This window comes from Suncus etruscus, chromosome 7 (assembly GCF_024139225.1).
Source record: "Suncus etruscus isolate mSunEtr1 chromosome 7, mSunEtr1.pri.cur, whole genome shotgun sequence".
NCBI lineage: Eukaryota > Metazoa > Chordata > Mammalia > Eulipotyphla > Soricidae > Suncus > Suncus etruscus.
Window position 1 is genome coordinate 29583974 of NC_064854.1, and position 23714 is coordinate 29607687.

At 36.1% G+C, this 23714-nt stretch overlaps 1 protein-coding gene and 1 pseudogene across 2 annotated transcripts in view; one reads left to right on the forward strand and one right to left on the reverse strand.

The window, feature by feature from the left end:
* The window catches only part of GPR158 (G protein-coupled receptor 158), a 351447-nt gene that overhangs the window by 195688 nt on the left and 132045 nt on the right, over nucleotides 1–23714 (forward strand). For both annotated transcript variants that reach the window (XM_049777750.1, XM_049777751.1), the window contains exon 4: nucleotides 14538–14761. In XM_049777750.1, the coding sequence (XP_049633707.1) occupies nucleotides 14538–14761 (224 nt within the window). The remainder of the gene's footprint in view (nucleotides 1–14537; nucleotides 14762–23714) is intronic.
* On the reverse strand, nucleotides 5573–5715 carry LOC126014661 (uncharacterized; annotated as a pseudogene).

The window sequence follows — 23714 nt, forward strand, 5'->3', positions numbered from 1 at the left end:
TAATTTTATCTTAATTATGAAAAATAGCATACACATAAACTTATAAATGTTATTTAATAGAATGATACTTAATAGTAGTCTATAAATATGGATAAAATATAGAAAAAATTTTGTATTACTCTTGTAGCTTTTTTTTCAAATTTTAAAAAACATCAAAAATTAAAAGCTAAAATTTTTTTTATTTTTAGAACGTATTTTAATTTGTAGGTATAAAAAAGTGAATAATTGTAGTATTGTTGATTAACACTCTGCTATTCTCAGTCAACTGGACCAAATGAAAAGGCGCAAGAATGCTGCAGTGGTTCAGGCCCTATGTTACCAAGGACAATCAGGGCCACCCCTGAAGTCCTCCAGCACTTTTCTCAGGCATACACCAGCGATCATATGCTGTCAGGGATTGAACTGGACTTAATTGCATGCAAGGTTTATGCCTTAACCCCTTATATATATCCCTGGCCTCTTGAATAATTATGTTATAAAAGATACATAGTTGGGGCCGGTGATGTGGCGCTAGAGGTAAGGTGTCTGCCTTGCAAGCGCTAGCCAAGGAAGGACCACGGTTCGATTCCCCGGCATTCCATATGGTCCCTGCAAGCCAGGGGCAATTTCTAAGCACTTAGCCAGGAGTAACCCCTGAGCATCAAACGGGTGTGGCCCGAAAAACCAAAAAAAGAAAAAAGATACATAGTTTTAAAATATTTCTGATTTATTATTAAAATATCCTATAGCCATTGGGAATTTAGCTCATTTGGTATGCTTAGCATATCTGACACCTGAGTTTGATCCCTAACAGTGTGAGCCTCCCAAATATTCTTGACTGTAACTCTGTAGAGCCCAAGAACCACTAGGAGTGGTTCCTATGAAATGTATCACATAGTAATTAAAGAAACTTTGGAGTACATAGAAATACAGAATTAAAAAATTGAATTTTTTAATTTGATTTTGTTTTAGTTTAAAGTTCTTATTTGGGGGGTGGGGCACACCTGGTGATGCTAAGAGGTTACTCCTGGCTATGTGCTCAGAAATCACTCCTGACTCTGGGATGCGGGGTGGAACGAACCATCCTAGGTTAGCATATGCAAGGCAAACACCCTACTGCTTACACCACCGCCCCAGCCCTGTAGTTTAAATTTCTTATACAAGTGTTCATATATATATATATATATATATATATGTTATCCTAAATTTATTTTGAGTTTTTAATTATTTAAAAAATCAGACTTATTGGAGTATAATTTATAGATACATAGAATTCCAATGAGTAAATATGCGGGGTCCTGAAGCCCCCCCAGGGGGGACCCGGCCAGCAGGAATTAGCTGGAAAGGCTTCTCAGACAACCGCACTCCTATTTTGCTGAGTAGAAGAGCAACCACACCTGTAAAAAATCTGAAAGAGGTTAATAATAAAGACCCAAGGCAGCGTCTCACTGTTCAAGGGTACCTTTATTGGCTACAGTTCCTTCTTATATAGTGAAGGAGAAGGGGGCAGTACAAAGGTGATGTCAGTCATACTTTTGGCGCGAAGGCCCATACAAGGCAAGGATATATTTCAGGTTTCAAGGAACAAAGAAATTTAGGCATTCTCTAAATAAGGAAGTGGGCAGTGGGACTAGGGGGGCTGGATGACCTTCAAGTTATGATGAACGTGCTGTTTCCATGGAAATTTCTAGTGACCTTCCAGCTGCATTCCTAATTGCTTAACTATCAGGAGGTGGTGCGAGATGTGCCTGCCTCAGTGATCTTGAACAGACAATGTAGCATACACTTATTGATAATAGCCTAGTTCACTCCGGAATGTGGTCTTAAGGAGTGAGGCCTAGTTTCTGATAACGGTACCAGGCAGCTTTTGCTCTCCTCCGGGCTAGAGCTAATTATATCTTGCAGCTGCATGCCTTTCTCTTTAGCTCAAAAAATTCACAGCAAGACTGCAAAATGGCTTTTAGGTGAAAAGCTGGGCTATGGCAGAAAGAACAGCAAAATGGCCTCAAACAAGTCAGTCCCCAACATCTCCCCCTTTCTCTTCTAATAAAAGAAGGAAAGTCGTGAGCGGGTGGTAGAACCGTGTCTTAGGCTACAAGGTTTGACCAGGTCGGACACGGCCAAAGCCGCATTTAAAAGGTGGCTACAAACGCCGTGGGTGTGCACAGGGATCCGAATTATGCGCTGTAGCCTTTTTGGGCCGTGCCCTAACTGGGACCTTGCTAATCCCGTCGTAGGTGTCTCCACAGCCAAGAGCACAAGTGCCGGAGCGAGCTCCGCTTGTTAGCTATGCGCTCTATCTCCTGGAAACTTAGTGGCTGGAAAGGCGGCTTGGTGACTAAAGCCAAGTTTTCACAGGAGTCACGCGGGGTTAGATGCTGGTAGTTAACCTGAATAGAGGTTTTTGCCTGTTCATCTACCTGGTTCTTAATAAAGGCAGTGATTTTGCGGAAAATCCATGGGCTAAGAGAAAGGAGCAGCATGAGGCTAATGAGTGGGCCCAAAATAGTGGACAAGATAGTGTGAAGCCAAGGAGAAGAGAAAAACCAGCCCTGGTACCAGCCTTGTTCTTCATCGAAATGTTTTTCAAAATCTTTTATACCGTCACCAATGTGTTGAACGCTATTCCTAACTAATCCAGGTTTATCTTTGAAAATACAACATTGTTCCTTAAGGGCTACACAGACTCCCCCCTCTTACATAAGGGCAAAATATAGAGCACGACGATTTTGGAGAACAACATCAGCAAGGGAACTAATAGTATCTGTGAGAAATTGCAGACTAGTTTTGATTTCATTAATGTCTTGTTCCACTGCTTGAGTAAGAGTGCGGAAATTGGATTGAGAGGATACAAGAGAGTAGATACCAGTGCCAGCGCCAGTAGCGCCAACAGCAAGGAGCACTGCAAGTGTAATGGAGGTGAAGGGCTCACGGCATTGTCGAGAAAGGGATTGAGAAGAATAGGAATAGGGTGAGGCGGCAGGAGAGGGAAATGGTGATTTTTGGAATGAGAATAACGAGAATACAGTAATCATGTGAAAGGAGAAAAGAGGAACAAATGATGAAAGGAGTAAGGCCAGAAGCACAGGCAAAATAAGTACCATTGGGGGCTAACAGATAGGGTTGTGAGGAGGAAGAATTGTAGATGTCAATAGTTTCGTTGCACACGTCAAGTAATTGGCTAGGAAGCAGGGAGTCGTTAGGCTTAATGCAGAGGCCAGAGCCTACGACTTGACCGACTGTAATGCCATGTTGAGGTTGTGTGTTCCAACGGAGGTCAGAGGGGTTGGAGGTAGAGGAAAGGTTGCCAAACACTGCAACACCTTCATAGAAAGGAGGTTGAGGAGAAAAACAAAGCCAACATCTTTCATAGGCAGGATCTGTAAGGGCAAGAGCAGAAGCATTTATGAGATTGAGAATAACCTGAGAGGACGGAGAAGGACCTGAAGGCATAGTGAGTTGTCTGAGAGAAGAAGATGCAGATGGAAGAGGAGGAGGAGGAGAAGGCATGTGTGATGGACCTGAATGAGGATGAAAAAAAGTGTTAGGACCAACGGCGAGGGGGTGAGAATTCGGCAACTGTTTAAGTAAACGGAGGGAAAAAAGAAGTCCAGGGTCGGTACACCTAACGTAAAGTCTGAGTCCCCATTGTACGGGTTGAGTCCAGTGATGCTGACGTCCAGCAGCAGTAAATTCGATGATGAGGGGGTTACACCAACCACGGGTAGCAGAGGATGCATCACAGTTCAGAAAAGGAGGAGTTGGGGGGCGTGAAACGGTGATGAAGTCCCAGGAGGAAGAGGGTTTCCAATAAGCAGTTCCGGTGGTTTCACAGCCCCAGGAGGCGCAAAAGTGTTGGTTATGAGCGCCACACTTATAGTCGCTGGAACGGGGCCGGTGGTGACCAGGGCAGACGTAGAAGGTGGTGAAGGGGTGGCGTAGTACATCACGGCGAATAACAGAGTTGCAGCCACCGCTAGCAGGGGAGTAATAGTCATCGGGGTCAACAGCACGAGGTTGAGGCAGGCGGAAATTGGAGGTGCCCCAGTATAGGCTTGCACCCATGGCTAGGGCACAAAGGTCGACTTGCAAGACCGGCCAAGGGATGGAGGTAGAGAGGATGGAGGTTGTTGGTGGCATCGGTGGGCATCCAAGGCAGCTAGGCAGAGTGTCTAATTCAGCATTGTCAAAGGTGGAGTCAGTTAGAAACAGGTTTGCAGGAATGGCATCTAGCAGGAGGTTTATAAGAAAACAGCTTGGCAGAAGGCAAAATGGTTACTTCATATAAAAATTAAGAATTTGCAGAAAACATTAGCAATTTACATTACACTAGTTATTTTTGAATACCACGGGAATGCTATTTGACCTCTGTTAGACTTTGGCATAAAAGAAAATTTATAATTAACAATTGCTAATTAAAAAAAATTTTTTAAACTGAATATAAAGGATTTTTCTTAAACTTCTAGTTATTATGTTAAAGCTGGATGCTATTTTTTAGCCATAAATACATATTCTATAGGCTTGAACTTACACATAGCAGGAAAGCCAGGTGACTGCAAAGTCCAGAAATTCTCCAGGGAAAAGTTATCCCCGATGGCCATTGAGAAATCTGGGGTTTGCCATTCTCCACACCCTCCGCCATGTTCTTAGAAGGACAAAGCTAGCTTAATACATAATTTTTAACACATGATTTTTAGTTGTAAGATGCCAGTCTGTGAACTGACCAGACTGAACCAGGTTGAAAAAATTAATTGAAATTTAAAAAATGGATAAGGCTTTAAAAATTGTATTATTATAAAATGTAGAGATAACAAATAAACAGACAAAACAAAACAACACTAAACACAACATTTTACACTTGTGGCCACTTTCATTCATCACAACAGACACATAAACAGACAAAAGGATTGATTTAAGACTTATTTATAAAAAAATTGACAAGCGCTTTTAAATATTTAGCTAGCATGTTTGTGAGAAGAAAAAAAATTTTGTAGAAAAACTTTTTTAGTTTTGAGAAGTACTTAATGTAGATGGAGTGGAACTTTGCTGAAAATAAATTTTAAGGTTTAGATTTAACACAAAACATTTTTAAAACAATTTTAATTTGAAGTTTAAAACATTAAGTAAAATGGTTAATGAGCACTGTAGAAGGAGTATTCACTCTGAAGTATGAAATCATTTGCTGTAAATGAATAGGTTTTATTTAAATTGGTTTTGCAGTAGAACAGTAAGACAGCTGCAATAAAGTGTTAAAATTTTTATGATTAAACACAATAGCATGAACTATGATTATTAAAGGTATAAAAAACTGATTTTAAAAAACAAACAACTGTTTTTACTATGAAGACTTTAAGTGAATAATTTGTAAAAAATATTATATACTAAATTAACTAAATGCTTAGATTATTATAAAATATAGTTAAAGACATCTGATGCATTTACACACCTAGAACTTAAGACTAAAATTATATTTAATACTAGTTAATTTGCTTATAAAGTTTAGTTACTTTTATATATTACTTATAAAATTATATATAATATATTTTTCATCAATATTATTTTTTTTACTGCGACACAAATATACAGATTTGTATAATGTGCTGATATTTTGAATGCACTTAAAATAATAGTTTTTTTTTTTTTTTTTTTTAATGCAGAAATAAAGAACAACCATTGCTGTAGCACAAAGTTAAAACTAAGGGTACTATAAAGCATACTTAGGTGTTTACTGTGCATTAAATTAACTATATTGTTTAAAAAGGCTAACCACATTATTTTTCACATAATTTTGTAAATACTTTAAAAATTAAAATAAAACTTTTAATAGAAATATAAGACTTAAATTTAACACTTTTGTGTTTGGTTGGATTTTAAAACACAAAGAAGTTTTTCTTTTACCAACATTTTGTTATCTGTAAAGTGACAGAATCATGACCTTGCTTTAAAATTTTCTGAGAGGCATGAAAAAAAAATTTATTGCCTTTATCTTTCTGTTGCTTTTTAATGTTTTAATAATTACTTTACACTACTTAATGCACTAAACCTAATAACACATATTTGACGAAGTGTAGGGCTGACAAGGTGAAGCAGAGTTTTTCACTGATAACTTGGGGAGGGGCTAGCACAGTTAACAGCAGGAAGGTTAGAGGCAAATTATTTACAGTCAGCAGGGTGTAATGATATAGAGAAAAAAAAAGCAATCTTTTAAGATTAATTACTAATTTATTGGAATTAGAGGGAGTGGCAACCGAAGAGGGGAGTCTGGGTTGCAAAAGCACCATGAGAATCATGGTTTTATTAATTGATTTGAGAATATGCAAGAGATGCTACTTTTCAGATTTTTTTTTTTTTTTGAATAACAAAGATTGGGTATTTCAAGGTGAATTGGAAGGCTTAAAGTGGGAGTGTCAGGGCTTGAGCTGGCTGTTCTCCAAGGCTGGCAGGAAAGAGGCTGAAGGAGGCTGAGGATTGGTTTGAGCAAAGTAAAGGGTACATTAGGCTCAGAAGTTTTAACAGCAAAGTGTAGATATCGCAAGGTTTTATGGCTTAGCAGATGATACTTTGTAATTATCCTGCTCACTGTGCCCTTAGAATTTTTTGTAGGCGCTGCAGCAGTTTCTGTTTTATGGCACTTAGCCTCACTTTCATTAGTTTGTCTCTTTGAGTTCTCAAGAGGGGGGGCTTGGCCGTGGAATTCAGTGGGCAGAGGACAGACAACTATAGATTTAGGAGGGCGGGGGAAAGCTTGAAAGGCAGAAACCTGTGAATTAAGAGAAGCAGCCTGTTTTTGAAGGCTTAAGATTTGTTTAAGATTTTCAATTTGGCCAAGTAGTTTCATATCTATAGCTTTAAGAGGGGGAGCGGTGAGAGGAGGGAATCTGCCATGGTTAGGGACTGAGCGTTCTCCGCGGTGGAGGCTGCTGAGCAGGCGGGGGAAGACTTTCTCCATTAGGGAGAAAGACAGGAAAGGTAGCGCTGGTTTTTGAGCCAAGAGCATTATCAAGTTTGTTAGAGAGGTGAGAGACCATGGATGTAATTGTGGTGAGTTGGGAACTCAAGTCAGAAAAAGGGGGGGGGAGGGAGAAAGCAGTAACAGTTTGTTGCCGGTGTGGGGGAGCTGCTGGAATGCCGGCTCTGGGGAGCGACTTCCAGGCGCAGAGGGCAGCAAGAGCCATGTTGGCAAGCTGGGACCTGGAAAGTGTGTGCTGTACCTTTAAGGTATGAAAAGAGGCGAGGCTAGCTATACGAGCTTAGAGATCAGAATTCCTGCCTGTCTGCAAGGGCTTTGCAGCGGAAAAAAAAGTTAACTTCCCAAGAGACAAAGAGTTCAGCTTTTAGATTCTAAGCAGGAGAGCGTGTAAGGGGCTTGGGGGCCATAGGAGGTTACGGCTTGAAATGGCTCTTTGAGGCTTTTCCAATTAAAGGCTTTGTATTGTTGCAATTGCTGGCTAAGGAGGGGAGGGTGGTGAAACAGGGACGGAGCTGAAGCTAGGGAAGTGAAGGGCTGTTTAGGATTTTGCACAGAGGGTGCAGCGGCCTCTTCTGTAGGGGTCTGGGTGCATAGAGCAGAAGTATGGACAGAAGTAAGGGAGGGATATAAATGAGAAGCATTAGAGAGATCTTTAAGAGCATTAGTTACTTTGGAGACAAAGGTAGAAGAATCAGTGGTGGAGGGAGGACAAGGGGAAGTATTCTCAGAGGGAGAAGGGAGATGAGAGACAGAATTAGAACGAGAGGGAGTCCTGGAACACTCACGGGAGACTTGTTGTACATGAGATTCAACGGCATGGATGATGTCTTTGGCGGTTCCGGCATTTTTAGTTACAATGATATCTCTTAACAGGCTCCAATATTGGAACATAATTTTTTCCTTCTGTGAATCATCATTATTTACAAAATAATCACTCATTTCATGTCCTACTTTGTCCCAAGTGGACGCAACAATTTCTGGACAGGTAATAATAAACCAATGACATACATTATGAATAAACATAAGAAAATTACAAATATTCTTTTTTGGTAACCTCTACATGTCTGGCTTTCAACTCAGACTGAATATCAATAATGAATTTAAGTTCAGTACTCAATGAAAACACCCATGGAAGTGAAGCCAACGGGCGAAGCCCCAAGAGCCAATCAGGGGCGGTGATCAGAACGACTGAAAAAACTGCAGTTTAAATATTTGATTAAGGCTAACTCGTTTCAACGCCTACCCGGATGGGGTATATCCTGCGATTTACGAAACAGCTCCGGACTCGCCGACCCGTAGTCGTTCGGAGTGTGGCGGTGGTCTTCGAGCCCAGCGTTGGGCGCCAAAATGCGGGGTCCTGAAGCCCCCCCAGGGGGGACCCGGCCAGCAGGAATTAGCTGGAAAGGCTTCTCAGACAACCGCACTCCTATTTTGCTGAGTAGAAGAGCAACCACACCTGTAAAAAATCTGAAAGAGGTTAATAATAAAGACCCAAGGCAGCGTCTCACTGTTCAAGGGTACCTTTATTGGCTACAGTTCCTTCTTATATAGTGAAGGAGAAGGGGGCAGTACAAAGGTGATGTCAGTCATACTTTTGGCGCGAAGGCCCATACAAGGCAAGGATATATTTCAGGTTTCAAGGAACAAAGAAATTTAGGCATTCTCTAAATAAGGAAGTGGGCAGTGGGACTAGGGGGGCTGGATGACCTTCAAGTTATGATGAACGTGCTGTTTCCATGGAAATTTCTAGTGACCTTCCAGCTGCATTCCTAATTGCTTAACTATCAGGAGGTGGTGCGAGATGTGCCTGCCTCAGTGATCTTGAACAGACAATGTAGCATACACTTATTGATAATAGCCTAGTTCACTCCGGAATGTGGTCTTAAGGAGTGAGGCCTAGTTTCTGATAACGGTACCAGGCAGCTTTTGCTCTCCTCCGGGCTAGAGCTAATTATATCTTGCAGCTGCATGCCTTTCTCTTTAGCTCAAAAAATTCACAGCAAGACTGCAAAATGGCTTTTAGGTGAAAAGCTGGGCTATGGCAGAAAGAACAGCAAAATGGCCTCAAACAAGTCAGTCCCCAACATAAATATACTGTGGTTTCTTTACCATTTTAAAGTTCATGTTTTTTTTTTCATTTTTAAAAACTTTAATTTATTTTAATGACCATGTATATGTGAACAAAAATGAAGTTGTCCAGAAGTTTTAAGAGCTATTGTTGAGACTGGGGCCTTAATGGGACATGTTTTCAACCGGCAGGTTTTCTGGAAATACTAGAAGGTAGGTGGGAGGTGCTTACACTCACTCCAAAAGATTCCTGGTGATATGTGCCCAAATACTGGCATATCAGGAGTTTCAGTTAGATTGATGTTTCCTCAGAGAATCATAGAGGAGTGCTGAAGTAGGGACATAGGCAAAATGGTGATTATGGATGATGGGCGTAGCAGTTGTGACTTCAGCAGAGGAGGAACTTGGTCTGTAGCTTTCGACTGTGCGGCCAGTGTATCCAGAACTTTTCATGGCTTGGTTTACATCTTTTTCAAAAACAGAGTGTGTCCATTGAGCTGGCTGGGCACGGACATGGCAACTGTGTTTGTGAGCATTTTATGTTGTATTTTTATTAGCTTATGTAACTACCTTATACAAAAATAAATCTAGAGCTAAACAAGAAAGTTTGAAGCTATTGTTTTCCAGATAGTGATATGATAAAAAATTAAGGTAAGTAGATAAGTTAACATAGAGCTTACAAGTTCTCAGCACTCATTTTGGCACTTACTTATGGTTGTTTTAGATTCTCCAAGTATCCTGAAATAATACTGTAAACTTCATTTAATGTCCTTCTTTATATTTTGACACTAGGTTCCATACTAATGTCAAAGTTACTATCACCAGGGTGAATAGCATACAAATGGTTAATTTGTCTTCAGGAAATATTTGTGGTTTTTGTTTTGTTTTGTTTTAGGGCCACAACCTGCAGTATTCAGGAATCACATCTGGCTCTGTGCTCAAGAATCACTCCTGACAGTATTCAGGGACCTTATGGGATGCCAGGGAACAAAACCAGATCCGTCCTGTATAAGGCAAATGGCTTGCCTTCTGTACTATTGCTCCACAACCACAGTAGTATTTATTTTATGTGAAACATCCATGTATCATATTTGTTTTCAAATTTAGCAAAGTGGATTGGGACTCTCTTGTACTTGGCATTAAACTGTTCCGATAGAAATTTCCCAAATAAATTATTATTCCAAACTAAGGCCCAAAATTTTTCTCATAGGCTTGAAAGTACATTTGAAATAGCTTAATAGTTTCTTTCTTTAATGCAACTTTCAGTCTTGTGTCTATAACCTCTAAAAATGCATCTTTTAAAATATATTCTTAAGCATAATTTGGTAACATGAAGATTGAGTTGTGTTATTTTAAATTATATATTTGTATTATGGATCAGTTAAGTTATTCTTTCAGAACTCTCATTACTACCAAGTATTGGCTGAATATTATATATATGAACATATATACTACATATATAGAATATTGTATTTGGTGCTGAGTATATCAAAAGATATATAAATATCATCTTTATTTCAGGAAATTTAAATTTTAAATCAGCATAAATTTAAAGTGCTATTCAGCAGATTATCATTTTAAGTTAATATAGTTTCGACTGATTGCTAATACTTTCTCATCCTACTCATAGAATTTTGGTATAAATTGATATAAATATTTTTGTAGCTAGAAGACTGTTTAATTCTTCTTTGAATTCTACAGATAAAATACTGAAAGTGAAAAGTCCTATATTTAATTTTAGTTGCTTTTTTGTCACTTTCAATTTGAGAGACCATTTTTTCATTTGCTATTTTATGTCCCTTATAGAACATTTTGAATTTTTGTAGCCTGGTAATATTAAAGCAGTGATTAAAGAGGAAGTTTCCCATCACAGCACTTCACTATTGTCATTTGTGAGTTGATTTTGTGATATCTTTGAGCATAAAGAATACAATGGATTCATAACTTAAATACTAACACATTTCTTTTCCCATGAACACCAAAACATTTATCTAGCCAATATAATTTAATATTGCTTATTCCTGAAAACATGGAATGGTTTATGTAGGTGTTAATAACTACTTATATATGTTATTTAAGTAAATATAAATATTAATTTTAGTACCATCCCACCTTAGTAATGGAGTGTTATTACTTTTTTCTTTTGTGTACCCTGTACTTCTAATTGTATTTGTTCCTCTTCTTTCTTTTTTTAAACTTAGGCAGGTCAGGGGATCACCCAGGGATGCTCTGGGCTTATTTCTGGCTTTGTGCCTAGGTATTACTACTGGCAGTATTCTTATGGCACTACTCAGGGGACCATATAGGGTGCTGGGGACCTAAAGTGGGTAAGGAGTATCCAAAGCAAATGTCCTATTACCTGGACTATATCTTCAGCCCCATTCTTGATTTTATTTATTTATTTGGTTTTTGGGCCACACCCAGTGACTCCCAGCTATGAGCTCAGAAATTGCTCCTGGCTTGGGGGATCATATGGGACGTCAAGAATCAAACCACAGTTCTTTCTAGGCTAGCGCAGACAAGGCAGACACATTACTGCTTGTGCCATAGGTCTGGCCCCACCTTGATTGTATTTTATAGTCAAATATATTTGGTCTTTTTCATTTTAATCTATACTGGAAAATAAATCAAGTTGCTGTCTTTTTAAATTAAAAAATTAGATTTCAGTATAATGATTTATTATACTATCAATAGTAGTTTCAGGCCACAATGTTACAAGTCCACACTTATTCCTGGAGTGTTTCTTCCAACAATGCCCCCACATCATCTTCCATTCTTCCAATTTACCATCTTGGCAAACTCAGTTCTGCAGAACTCTCAGGGCCTACAACCACTGGATTTGATTCTCTTACTATAAGTCTTTATACAGAACAAATGAGAAATATTCCCCCCTCCCCAACTGAGTTCACTCATCAAGATACCATCTTCTTTCATCCAGTAGTGAATGGCAATAATTTCATATGTTTCATAGTGATGACTAGTATTCCATTGTGTATGAGAGTTTCCTTTATCCATTCATCTGTTCTTGAGTAATTTGCCATTTTTTAAAATCTTGGCTATTGTTGATTAAGTCAAATCTTGACTCGTGTTGAAGGGATAGCAGAGTGAAATGTGTTTTCAAAATATTTGGGGGGAATCTTTGATGAAGATGCCAAGATAGAGCTCACAGTTTATTTGGGTACAGCCTAGATCTGTAGAACTATAAAAGTAACAGAGTCAAAGAATACAGGCAAATATAGTTTCAAGGACTCAGAACATCGGGAAAATAAGTGAATTGAAATGAAATGGATTAGTCATGAGAAATTGTCTGTGTTGGTGTGATTCTATGAATAATAGGTTAGTGAAGAGAACAGTGGAGCAGGGTTCATTTAAGTTCAGCTTTGGAAATCTGTAATAGATGATTTTACAGAACTGTGAGGTTCTAATGTTCCTGAATTCTACCTCCTACTCTCTACTTCAGTAGGTTGAACCTAAACAAGTAACTCGGTTTTCCTAGTAAACTAGAAGTGGGGACACTGTGATCACTATAAAAGAACATTGGTTTACAAGAACAACAAAATGCATCTCTGTAGAGAAGGCTATAATTGGGGGGGGGGAGAATAGGTGAGGAACAAAATGAGTTAGAGAAAAACATTTATCTGTTTATGAGAATACAGAGAAAGGGGAAAAAAAGAGATACACATATTTTATTGTTTTACTAAGTACTATACTTTATGTTTAATGTCATAAGATTTCCCCTCATAAATAAGTAGACCTAACCCAGATTAATCAACCGAGTTGCTAAATATATTGTGTCTCCTAGCTGACAGGTGTGGGATTCACATTTGCCTTACACTAAAATTTGTATACTTTCACTGTATGACACAATGATGACTTTTACACAGCAGTATTTTCTGAATTATAAAAACTTTTATTGAATTTAGATAGAAAACAAAAACAAACCAATATGCTGTAAAAAGATGGTTAACTTTAACAAGAGTTTAAAATAATGAAGATTTTTCTGCTTATCTCTGTTATTAAAGATGCTTTAAGCCACACCAATCCTTCTCCCAAATTCTTCAATTAACCATAGTTTGTCTTGAATACATTGAGGTTGTGTTTTATAATCAACTTGTATGCTCAGTGACACCTTCCATAGAGTTCAGAATTGGAAAGTGGTTTGTGTTTACGTATTTGTTTTCGCTTTTTAAATATGTGTTGTTCATTGGGATATCTGTCAATGCTAAAGTCAACCATTACAAAGAAAAAGCAAAGATCTCTATTAAGCTTGAGAGCTAAGTTAGATAACTGAGACAGAAAAAAATCTAAAATTAAAAGATTGATCAATATAAGCATTTAGTTAGTAGTGTGGAAAAGTCCTGTGGGTATGCAAAGTGGGAAATTACATGATAGCCTCTAAGTATGGATTGTACTCTGAGTAAAGGACTCACCATCATTAGGCAGTTGCACCGAGAACAACTGTCGATTAAGTACATTTTATCCAATTTAGACCTAATGAACTTGGTAGATGATATCCCTGCTGAGTTAAGGAGCAATCAGAGTTTCATTTTGGATTCAGTGCCATTTAGGTCAAGAAGTTCCAAAAGCATTGGGTGTATTTACTTAGTGCAGGAAAGACACAACGTCTTTATTCTCCTTTCTGGTTAAATCTTTAACAAATACATATGAAATCTGAATCTTGCCATCAGGAGTAACAGTTGGTGATTGCTAGATAATTTTATGAAAGATTCATAAAAACTGTTCCTTGCCTTTGAGGACTTTTGTTTTATTTTTGCTGTTATCCTCCATCATATATATAATATATGTATATATACATACATATATATGTATATGTATATATACATACATATATGTGTGTGTATATATATATATATATATATATATATATATATATATATATATATATATATATATATAATTTGGGTTTTGGGCCACACACAGTAACGCTCAGGGATTAACTCCTGACTCTGTGCTCAGAAATCGCTCTTGGCTCTGGGACCATATGGGACGCCGAGGGAATCTAACTGCAGTTCGTCCTGGGTTAGCACAGGAAGTACAAGGCAAGCACCCTACATCTGCGCCATCGCTCCAGCCCTTGAATGATTTTTTTTTTTTAAAGAATGATATATTTTGGGGCCAGCAAGGTGGCGCTAGAGGTAAGGTATCTGCCTTGCAAGCGATAGCTAAGGAAGGACCTTGGTTCTATCCCCCGGCGTCCCATATGGTCTCCCCAAGCTAGGGGCAACTTCTGAGCACTTAGCCAGGAGTAACCCCTGAGCATCAAACGGGTGTGGCCCGAAAAACTAAAGAAAAAAAAAGAATGATATATATATTTTAAAATCAAATGGAAAAAGGAGGTTTTGTATGTAAAGGCAAACCAAATCTTTCTTCTAGCAAGAAGGTTGACAAAAGGCTTTTAATAAATAGAGGAATGAAAAGGTGACCATACATTTTGACTCTGTACTCAGTTTTTTCTATCTTAGAAGTGCAATGACACTTTGGTTTTATTTGGCACTTTCAGGAAGGGGTTCGGATCACCATTTTGCAGAAAGTTCGAAAGATGTCTCGGAAGAAGCCTACCTTTGCCTGCCCTGCAGAGAGGGCTGCCCCTTCTGTGCTGACGACAGCCCTTGTTTCGTCCAAGAGGATAAGTACTTGAGACTTGCTATCATCTCCTTCCAAGCCCTGTGTATGCTGCTGGATTTCGTGAGCATGATGGTGGTCTACCACTTTCGCAAAGCAAAGGTAAACCCAGGTACCCTAGTTATAATCTTATTTTTCATTATGAAGTAACTTTTCTTTTTAAGCAACTCACTGAGCTTTCTTAATCTAGATGTTTCTCTATTAAGTAGAACTCTTCTATAATATAGTATAATGTTGATTATACTTTTTTTACATAAGAAAGAAGATTGAAACTTTTATACTAGTTTCTCCTATAGTTTGTTTACCTTTCTATCCTTCCCAGAGCTCAAATACTTTATTGGATTCTCCTTAACATTATCTCTTTGGTCTAGAGAAACTTACTCTGCCAGTATCCAATATATTGTTAACATTCTTATATTTAGGAAGCTTTAAGATGCATGTTACACTGCATTTTATAGCTATATTTGAAGATGGCAAATGTATTTAACAATTTTTGAGTACTTTATGTTTAGAAGAACAAATTTATTCACAGCCTTACATTTGGCATGGTATCCCAGGATCCTAGTGGCTTGGTGTAGAGATCATGTGACTTTAAGAGAACCTGCCTTTTGGTTCTGTTTTAAGAAAACAGAAATGAATAAGCATTTTTATGGTGCCAGAGCAATAGTATTGCAGATAGGGCTTTTGCCTTGGATGTGGCCAACCCAGATTCAATCTTTTGGCATCCCATTGGGTCCTCCAAACCCTCCAGGTGTGATTACTGAGCACAGATCCCTGGCATCACAGGCTGTGGCCCTGAAACAAATAAAACACCACTTTTCATAAGCATTTTTATGCTTCTCAGTCAGTAGTGGATAAAATGATCAAATGTTCAGAGAAAAGCTTCCTGAGAAGCTATTTCACTAGTCATTTAATGAAATAGGCCCAGAGTTGTGGCAGATTTGGTCTTTTTTTGTTGTTCTTGTTGTTACTTTCAGAAACTTAAATCCCAATTTCTACTTTTTACTTAAATTCAAATGACTTTTCATATTCACAAAGTTGTACAAATTGCTTTGGATTATAGCATTAACTGGAGACTGTCAAGTGTTCTCCTTAGAAATAAATAATAAGTGTTCTCATTAGAAGTGTTCTAATTATAAACAAATAAATAAAAAATATTATCAGAGCAATAGCACAGCGGTTAGGGCTTTTGCCTTACATGCGATGACCCAGGTTTATCTCTGGTATCCCATATAGTCTCCTGAGTTTTCCAAAAGTGATTTCTAAGCATAATACCAGGAGTAACAATTGAAAACCACTGGATGTGGCCCCAAAATAAAAAAACAAATTCAAAATACACAAAAATAAAAGAAATATAAATTCTTTCATATACAATTTTATATAAAATTCACTAAGTCCCTATAGAAATTCTAGAAAAATGTATCTACTATATTAAAATGGTAGGCTTTAATAGTTTTTTTAAATAGATAGTTTAACTAATAAAAGCATGCACTACAAATTAAAATAAAGCTTTTAAGTCAGAAAGAAAATGCATATGCAAATTTCTCTTTATTTAGCCAGTACTTATCTTTTTGTAACAAAAATATGTGTTAAATTTGTATATAGTAAAGTAGCAGACAGCATGGGGATGGAAAATGTCTAATCACCATTATCTAAATATAGATAATTGGTATCTTAAAAGCCTGTAATTGGTAGAGCAGGTAGATTGAAAGGTCAATTTAATAAATTGCTCTCAAGGCCAGGGAAATATCTCAGTGGGCTGGAGTGTTTCCTATATGGCTTTCAAGTACTGTGAGTTGTAGCCCATGCCCTCAGCACTGCTGGGAAATACCCATCTTCAACGAATCAAAACAAATGTTGCTGTGAAAACTCTTTGTATAATGTTATTCATTTTTTATAGTAGTTAGCTTTAATACTTTATACATTTAATTGATTTTGCCCTTATAATTACTAAGTAAAGTTAGCAATATGATGGATTATAAATATTACACTGGATATTAAAAAACTTAAAAGGTTTTTGTTAAACCAATATCTTTTTCTTTGGTGCTATTACTTAACTTTTCCAAAGCTGTTGTTCTTTTGAGTTTTTAGGCCATTTTACCAAGAAAATCACAAAAGTAAGCATCTTTTAGGCCACTTTACCAAGAAAATCACAAAAGTAACCATCTTTACATGCCATTTGGTGATATTTCTATAGAAACCAACTTTATAATTGAAATAGGTAAACGAGAAATTCCATTATTCTCAGAGAATCAGCTTTTAAAGACTCAGAGAATGTAAAGTAATGGAATATAAAGGCAATATATTCAGTGAACTTTATCTTATGTGGATGAAAAAATGTTTGGTGAAGTTTTATAAAATATGAAATTTGGCTATATTGTATTATAATTAATTTTGAGTAACAGTTTATTCAATATCATTATTAAGTGTAAGACAAATGTTAGTATATAGATTCTTGTTACACCCCACTCAGGAAGGGCACACACCAGAAGTGTTTTTTAGCCTTCTCAGGTGTAGTGCACTCCTGAAAAAAAATTATTTGCCAAAAAGGCCGGCTTAGAGTAGTCAAATCAGTTGACCCTTTGCGTGGATTGTTTGGCTATAATTTTAAATGTGGCTGTAACTATCTCTCTATTTTTGACCATTATTAGAAATCAGGCCTCAGTATTTCTAACAAAGAAAATACAGTTGCCAAAGCCCACCAAAAGTCTCCTACTGAGCTCTCTTTGTAATCTCTCTCTCCCCACTCCGCAAGGTATCTGGTTTCTCTTTACCTGTCTCTTCATATGCTAATTCTAGCTCTGATCTCATTGGTTCATCCCCTTTTCCTTTCTCCCTGGCTACACCCAAAAATCCGTCTATATATAGGCCCAACTCAAAAAATAAAGCCTCTCTCTGGCCTCACCTCTTGTTTTCACCATGTAGTTCTGTGTGGTCTAATTTATTTCATATTTCATAATTCATATTTCATATTCGCCCCTTCGTGCTCCTGCTTGATTCCCAGTGGGAAAAAGAACCCACTATAGTTCTGCTTAAGGACTTTTTATCTTATCAGGATAAAAGGTCCGCAGCAGATCCTGAAGCTGAATGTTTAGTAACAGCATGTTTTTTAACCCATTAGATACTTTAACAGTTTGTGAACATCGTTTATTCCACTTTATCTAGTTTAACCTATATCAAATGTGATTAAGGCATGCCTTACATACCTAGGCGATTATATACCTAGAAGTAAAAGTAAAAGAAAGTTTTCATAGAAGAAAGCATACTCATACATTGTCACCACCTTCTTAGATGGTGTTTCTTAGATACATGTTTCTTAGATACAAAAGCATAAAAACAAAAGAAAAATGGCCTAAATTGAATTTCATCAAAATTAAAACTTTTGTGTTTCCATGCTACTTTAATTCAATGAGAACCTTTAAGTCATTTCCTTTGTGAGTCAGTATTCTCAAAATACCAGGTAATAAACCAGAAGACATATTTTGTACTGATTGTTACACTAAGAATAATAAAGTAAAAATTTCCTGGAAAAAATATACCCATAGTTTTTTCTTATCATCAACTGGTATCATCTTGTAAAAGTCAAAAAATACTTCTAAATCTGATATTCAGTATTTATTAACAACAGTTATAACTAAACAATAAGAAACTCAATTGAGAATGGGTAATGGGTTTGAATTATTGGAAGAAAAATACAGTTAGGTAATAAATGTGTGAGAAGAAATTGTAACATTAGTTATCAGGAAAATGCAAATAAGTTAATAAGCTTACAGAAGCTAACATAATGTTATATAGTATATGTAAGCCAACATAATATATAACATAGCATAAGTTATAAATGTAAAGACATTAACCTAGGGGTAGTTTTGGGAACCTTCCTAGGTTAAGGAAGAATCCTGGGCTAACACTGAGACTTGATCCTTGTTTCTTCTTTCACACACTTGTGAAATATATTTTTTTACCTATTCTATCATAATTTATTTCTTTTATATTGGAAATATAAATCATTTAAGACTTTAAAAATAGATCATTTTGAAACACAGACTTATTGATATTAGATTTTTCACATTTAACAAGTCAAAAAAGAGAAAAAGTGATAATAATGTTAGCTGCTCCTGTATATCAGGAATATGGCTTCCTAACTCATTTCTGGTCATGACTTTTATGACCAAGAATTTTTTGCATGACCCTTTAATATAGGTAAATTAAATAGGCATATTAGTCAAACACTTATTAATAGAAATCAAAGAGAAATTTACTTTTTATCCAATGTTAAAGATTTTCAAACACCCCCACATACTGTGACTCCATCTGGGGTTGTGTACCACAGTTTGAGAAGCTAGAATTTAAATAAATTCCTTTACTATGTAGTATATTCTGGAAAAGTAGTAGAAATAAATTTTATGTTCTAATATGAAATATTTGTTGTTCACATCAAGATACATAAGATGATATGGGAATTTATGTCTTATAATTGTATTACTCTTCTGGGGGAAGTCTAATTATGAGTGTGCATAGTTAAATAAGGTTTATCCATACCCAGAATATAATCTGACTGAAATCTAATGGAATGTATTATAATATTAAATAAAACAAACTATCCCAGTATATTTTGGGAGTGATGCTTGTAGGAAGACAGCACAAAGAGCAAACTAAACTTTTCTCTGTACATCTGTGGAACTAATTCCATGCCCTTGATTGAAAGTTGAATTTGTCAGTAAATTTGGAACCCAGTGAGTTCTTTGAAACAACAGAATTTTGTTTTGTTTTGTTTTCCTGGTCTTACCCATCAGTACTCAAGCTCAGGGATCACTCCTGGATGGATTAGGGATCATGTGTAGTTGCAGGGATGGAACCCATTCAACGCATTCAAGGCAAGCATCCTACCACTGTACTATTGCTGCAGCCCCCAAACAGAATATTTTAGCTACATTTCAAAGACCTTGAATGTTAAATATTTAGAATTTATTTGACTTTTCTTTTTACTAAATATTATGACAAGTAACATATTTTTCTTAGCTATTCTGAAGACAGAATATGGTTTCTTACAAGTTAATAATGTCAAGTGTTAGTATATTTTTGAATGGAATTTTCAGAGAAGATACACTGGGAGGAACAGCAGCTTATTTCACTTCTAAAAATAATCTTTTGATAAATTTATTCTTAGTAAATTTTAGCATGTTTTACTTGAGTTTAGTAGTTTGGAGAAGTGATAGTCATTATAAAAGTGAATATATGGTGGTTTATGTTTTCTTTTCAATTCCTAGAATAGTATTTTATTTTGAATTAGAAATTAATCGACAAGATTTATCATAGCTGCTAATTTTTGGTTTGGAAAATGAGATGTTTTAATAGAGTGTGAACAGAATTTTAATGAAATTATATCAAGCATATTATGATGTGCTAATACATATTTTGGTGAAATAAAGCTTGATATATTAGTTCATTAAAATATGCATAACATAAAGTTGACCATTTTAATAGTGTGATTTAGTTATAGTCACAACTATGATAGTTGTTCAACTATCACCACAATTTTATTCCACAAACTTTAAATTTTTCGAGAATAAACTCTCAACCCATTAAATAGCTACTGATTCTCCTAGTCTCTGGTTAACTCTTTTCTATTTCCTGTTTCCACAATGTGGCTTTCTTGAGCATATATCATGTAAGTAAAATCACATACTATTTGCTCTTTTATAGCTGTCTTATTTTTTACATATGTCTATGCTATGTAGCATATCAACATTTTATTTCTTTTTTTTGACTAATTTTCATTATATATTATATAGTATTCCATTGTGATTTTTATTAGCATTTTCCTAATGATTAGTGGCAGTTGAGCATCTTTTCATTTGTTTGCTAGCAAATTGCTTTCTTCACAGTCAATTCAATCAGTTTAGGTTTTTGTCACGAACTCATAGAAGTTCTATTATTCTACATTATTATAATATTCGAATATTATTCTAATATTCTAATATTATTCTAATATTCTATATTGAATATTAATCATTCAGATAATAATTGAAAATGTTTTTTATTAGCGATAGATTATATTCTCTTTCTCTTGATGGTATCCTTTGAGTCCTCAAAATAAATTTTGTGGGGTTTGTTTTGGGGGGTCGGGGGAACACCTGGCATTCGGGTGTTACTCCTGGCTCTGCTCAGAAATCATTTCAATATGGGATACCAGGAATTGAACCCAAGTCAGCCATATGCAAAGCAAATGCCCTACCTGTTGTAATCTCACTCTCATCCTGTAATCAAAATATTTAACTTTGACAAAGCCCATGTTACCTGTATTTTCATTTTACATTTGTGTTTTTGGTGTCGTATTCCCAGAAAAATTATTCCTAAATCTAGTCATGAAGTTTTTCCCTCACTATGTTTTATTCTAGAAATTTCATAGTTTGGAATCTTGCATTTAGGTTTTCCATATATTTTGAATTAATTTTAATGTATGTTAAAATATGAAGATAATTTCTTATTAAATTGCATGTGGATGCTGAGTTTTCCTGGAACTGTTGAAAAAACTGTCCTTCCTTATTTTGTGATATCGATAAGACTACTAGAGATAATTTGACCATATAGATGAAAGTTTATTTTTGGTCTCGCTAATCTTTTTCCATTTTTTTCAGCCTATATTTATGCTAGCTCTACTCTGTGGGGCTACTTTCAATGTTTGAAAAGTCTTTTTCAAGATTATTTTCATAATTTTTAATCTGTTCGGATTCTATATGAATGTTAGGATCTATTTTTTTCTATCTTTGCCTACTCTTCTGGAATTTTTCCTTTGGGTAGAGGGGAATTGACTCTTACCCGATGGTGCCCTCCAGTCATTCCTTCATTTGAATAAGGTCTGCACTAAACCTGTAGGTCCCTTTGACCAGTACAACCAAATGTTGTAACAAAATGTTTTTTCAATTTATGAATAAATGTCTTTCTACTTACTTTTAAATTATTTAATATCTACAAACCTTTTTCTTATTTTTTAATATGCAACTATTTCATCTTCTGAGTTAAATGTATTCTTTTATGGGACGAGACACTCCACAGTAGTTTTCAGGGGCTCAGGGGTCTCTCCCAATCATACTCAGACAACCTCGCAGGCATTTCAGTGCTAAGATGTAAGGACATGGTACTGCTTGGGCCAGGAGGTACTATGAACAACCAGGGTGACCTTTATGGAAAGTGATATGGAGATTCCTCCAAAAACTGGAAATTGATCTCCCATACAATCCAGCTATGCCCCTCCTAGGGATATACCCAAGGAACACAAAAATACAATACAAAAATCACTTCCTCACACCTGTATTCATTGCAGCACTATTTACAATAGCCAGACTCTGGAAACAACCAAGATGCTTTCAACAGATGAATGACTAAAGAAACAGTGGTACATATACACAATGGAATATTACACAGTGGTCAGAAGAGATGAAATCATGAAATTTTCCTATACATGGATGTACATGGAATCTATTATGCTGAGTGAAATAAGTCAGAGGGAGATAGATGCAGAATAGTCTCACTCATCTATGAGTTTTAAGAAAATTGAAAGATATTTTTGCAATAATTCTTGGAGACAAAAGAGAGGAGGGCTGGAAAGTCCAGCTCACGACATGAAGCTCACCACAAAGAGTGATGAGTGCAGTTAGAGAAATAATTGCATTGAGAACTATCGTAACAATGTGAATGAATGAATGAATGAATGAAATAGAAAGCCTGTCTAGAGTACAGGTGGGGATGGGGTGGGGAGGAGGGAGATTTGGGATATTGGTGATAGGAATGTTGCACTTGTAAAGGGGGATGATCTGTACATGACTGATACTCAACCACAATCATATTTGTAATTAAGATGTTTAAATAACGATATTAATTAAAAAATTAAGCAACAGCCATTAAACCATAAATAATAATTCTTAATTTTCCCTAACTATTCATGACTGTCAAAACTATTAATTTTGAATCATTTGACAGAGTTCTGTGTGTACACAAAAAAAAGAAAATTATTTATATCAATATAAAGTACCAAAAGCCAAAAAAGTGATGAGAAGATTATAGTATCTGTATTTTCAAGACCAATTTATTCTTTCTTAGAAAGAATAACTTTTATGAATCAAGGTATTATAAGACCACTCATTCATCTTAAATAATAATTTCTATAAAATACCTGGTGTCTATAAAAACACTTAGACAAAAGTAAATACAGAACTGACTTACTCTGCAATATCAAGATATCCATAGGAAGCAGCTGCATGCAGAGGTATCCACCCTTGATTATCAGGTTGATTAATATTTGCTCCGGGGCCGGAGAGGTGGTGCTAGAGGTGAAGTGTCTGCTTTGCGAGCGCCAAGGAAGGACCACGGTTCAATCCCCCCCCCCCCCCCGTGTCCCATATGGTCCCCCCAAGACAGAGGCAATTACTGAGCACTTAGCCAGGAGTAACCCCTAAGCATCAAATGGGTGTGACCCAAAACAAAAACAAAACAAACAAACAAAAAACGAAAAACAATATTTGCTCTATTTTCTACCAGAAATTTCACCATATCACCATTGTTATCTATGCAATCCTAAAAACAAACAGAAATGGAAACAAAAATAAATTTAACTAACATTTCCAATAAACATAAATGAAACTATGATTGAAGCCAAAAACTTGTACATCCAATGTGGCTTTAGGAATTCTCTAAGAGTTCCATAACTATTCAGCATAGGGAAATGTTATTTATTTCTGTAAATTTATGGTATATATGTATCATTTATATTTCACTCAATTTCTGTTTATCTGTTAGCTACAATATTGACCATAAGTCATATATTTCAATTCTACATAATAATAAATTATTATGCAATATTATTGAACACGAGTGATAAATAAGACATGTAAGTTTTTCTTCATCTTTTTTCTCCTTTTATTAAATTTTAATATGTGGTATATATATTTGATATATATATCAGCCAAACAAAATGTCAATAATGATACAAGAGTCCTAAATGAAGACTTGAAAGAACAGAGATAAAAAAGACATGTATAGAGCCCTCCGCCCAGAG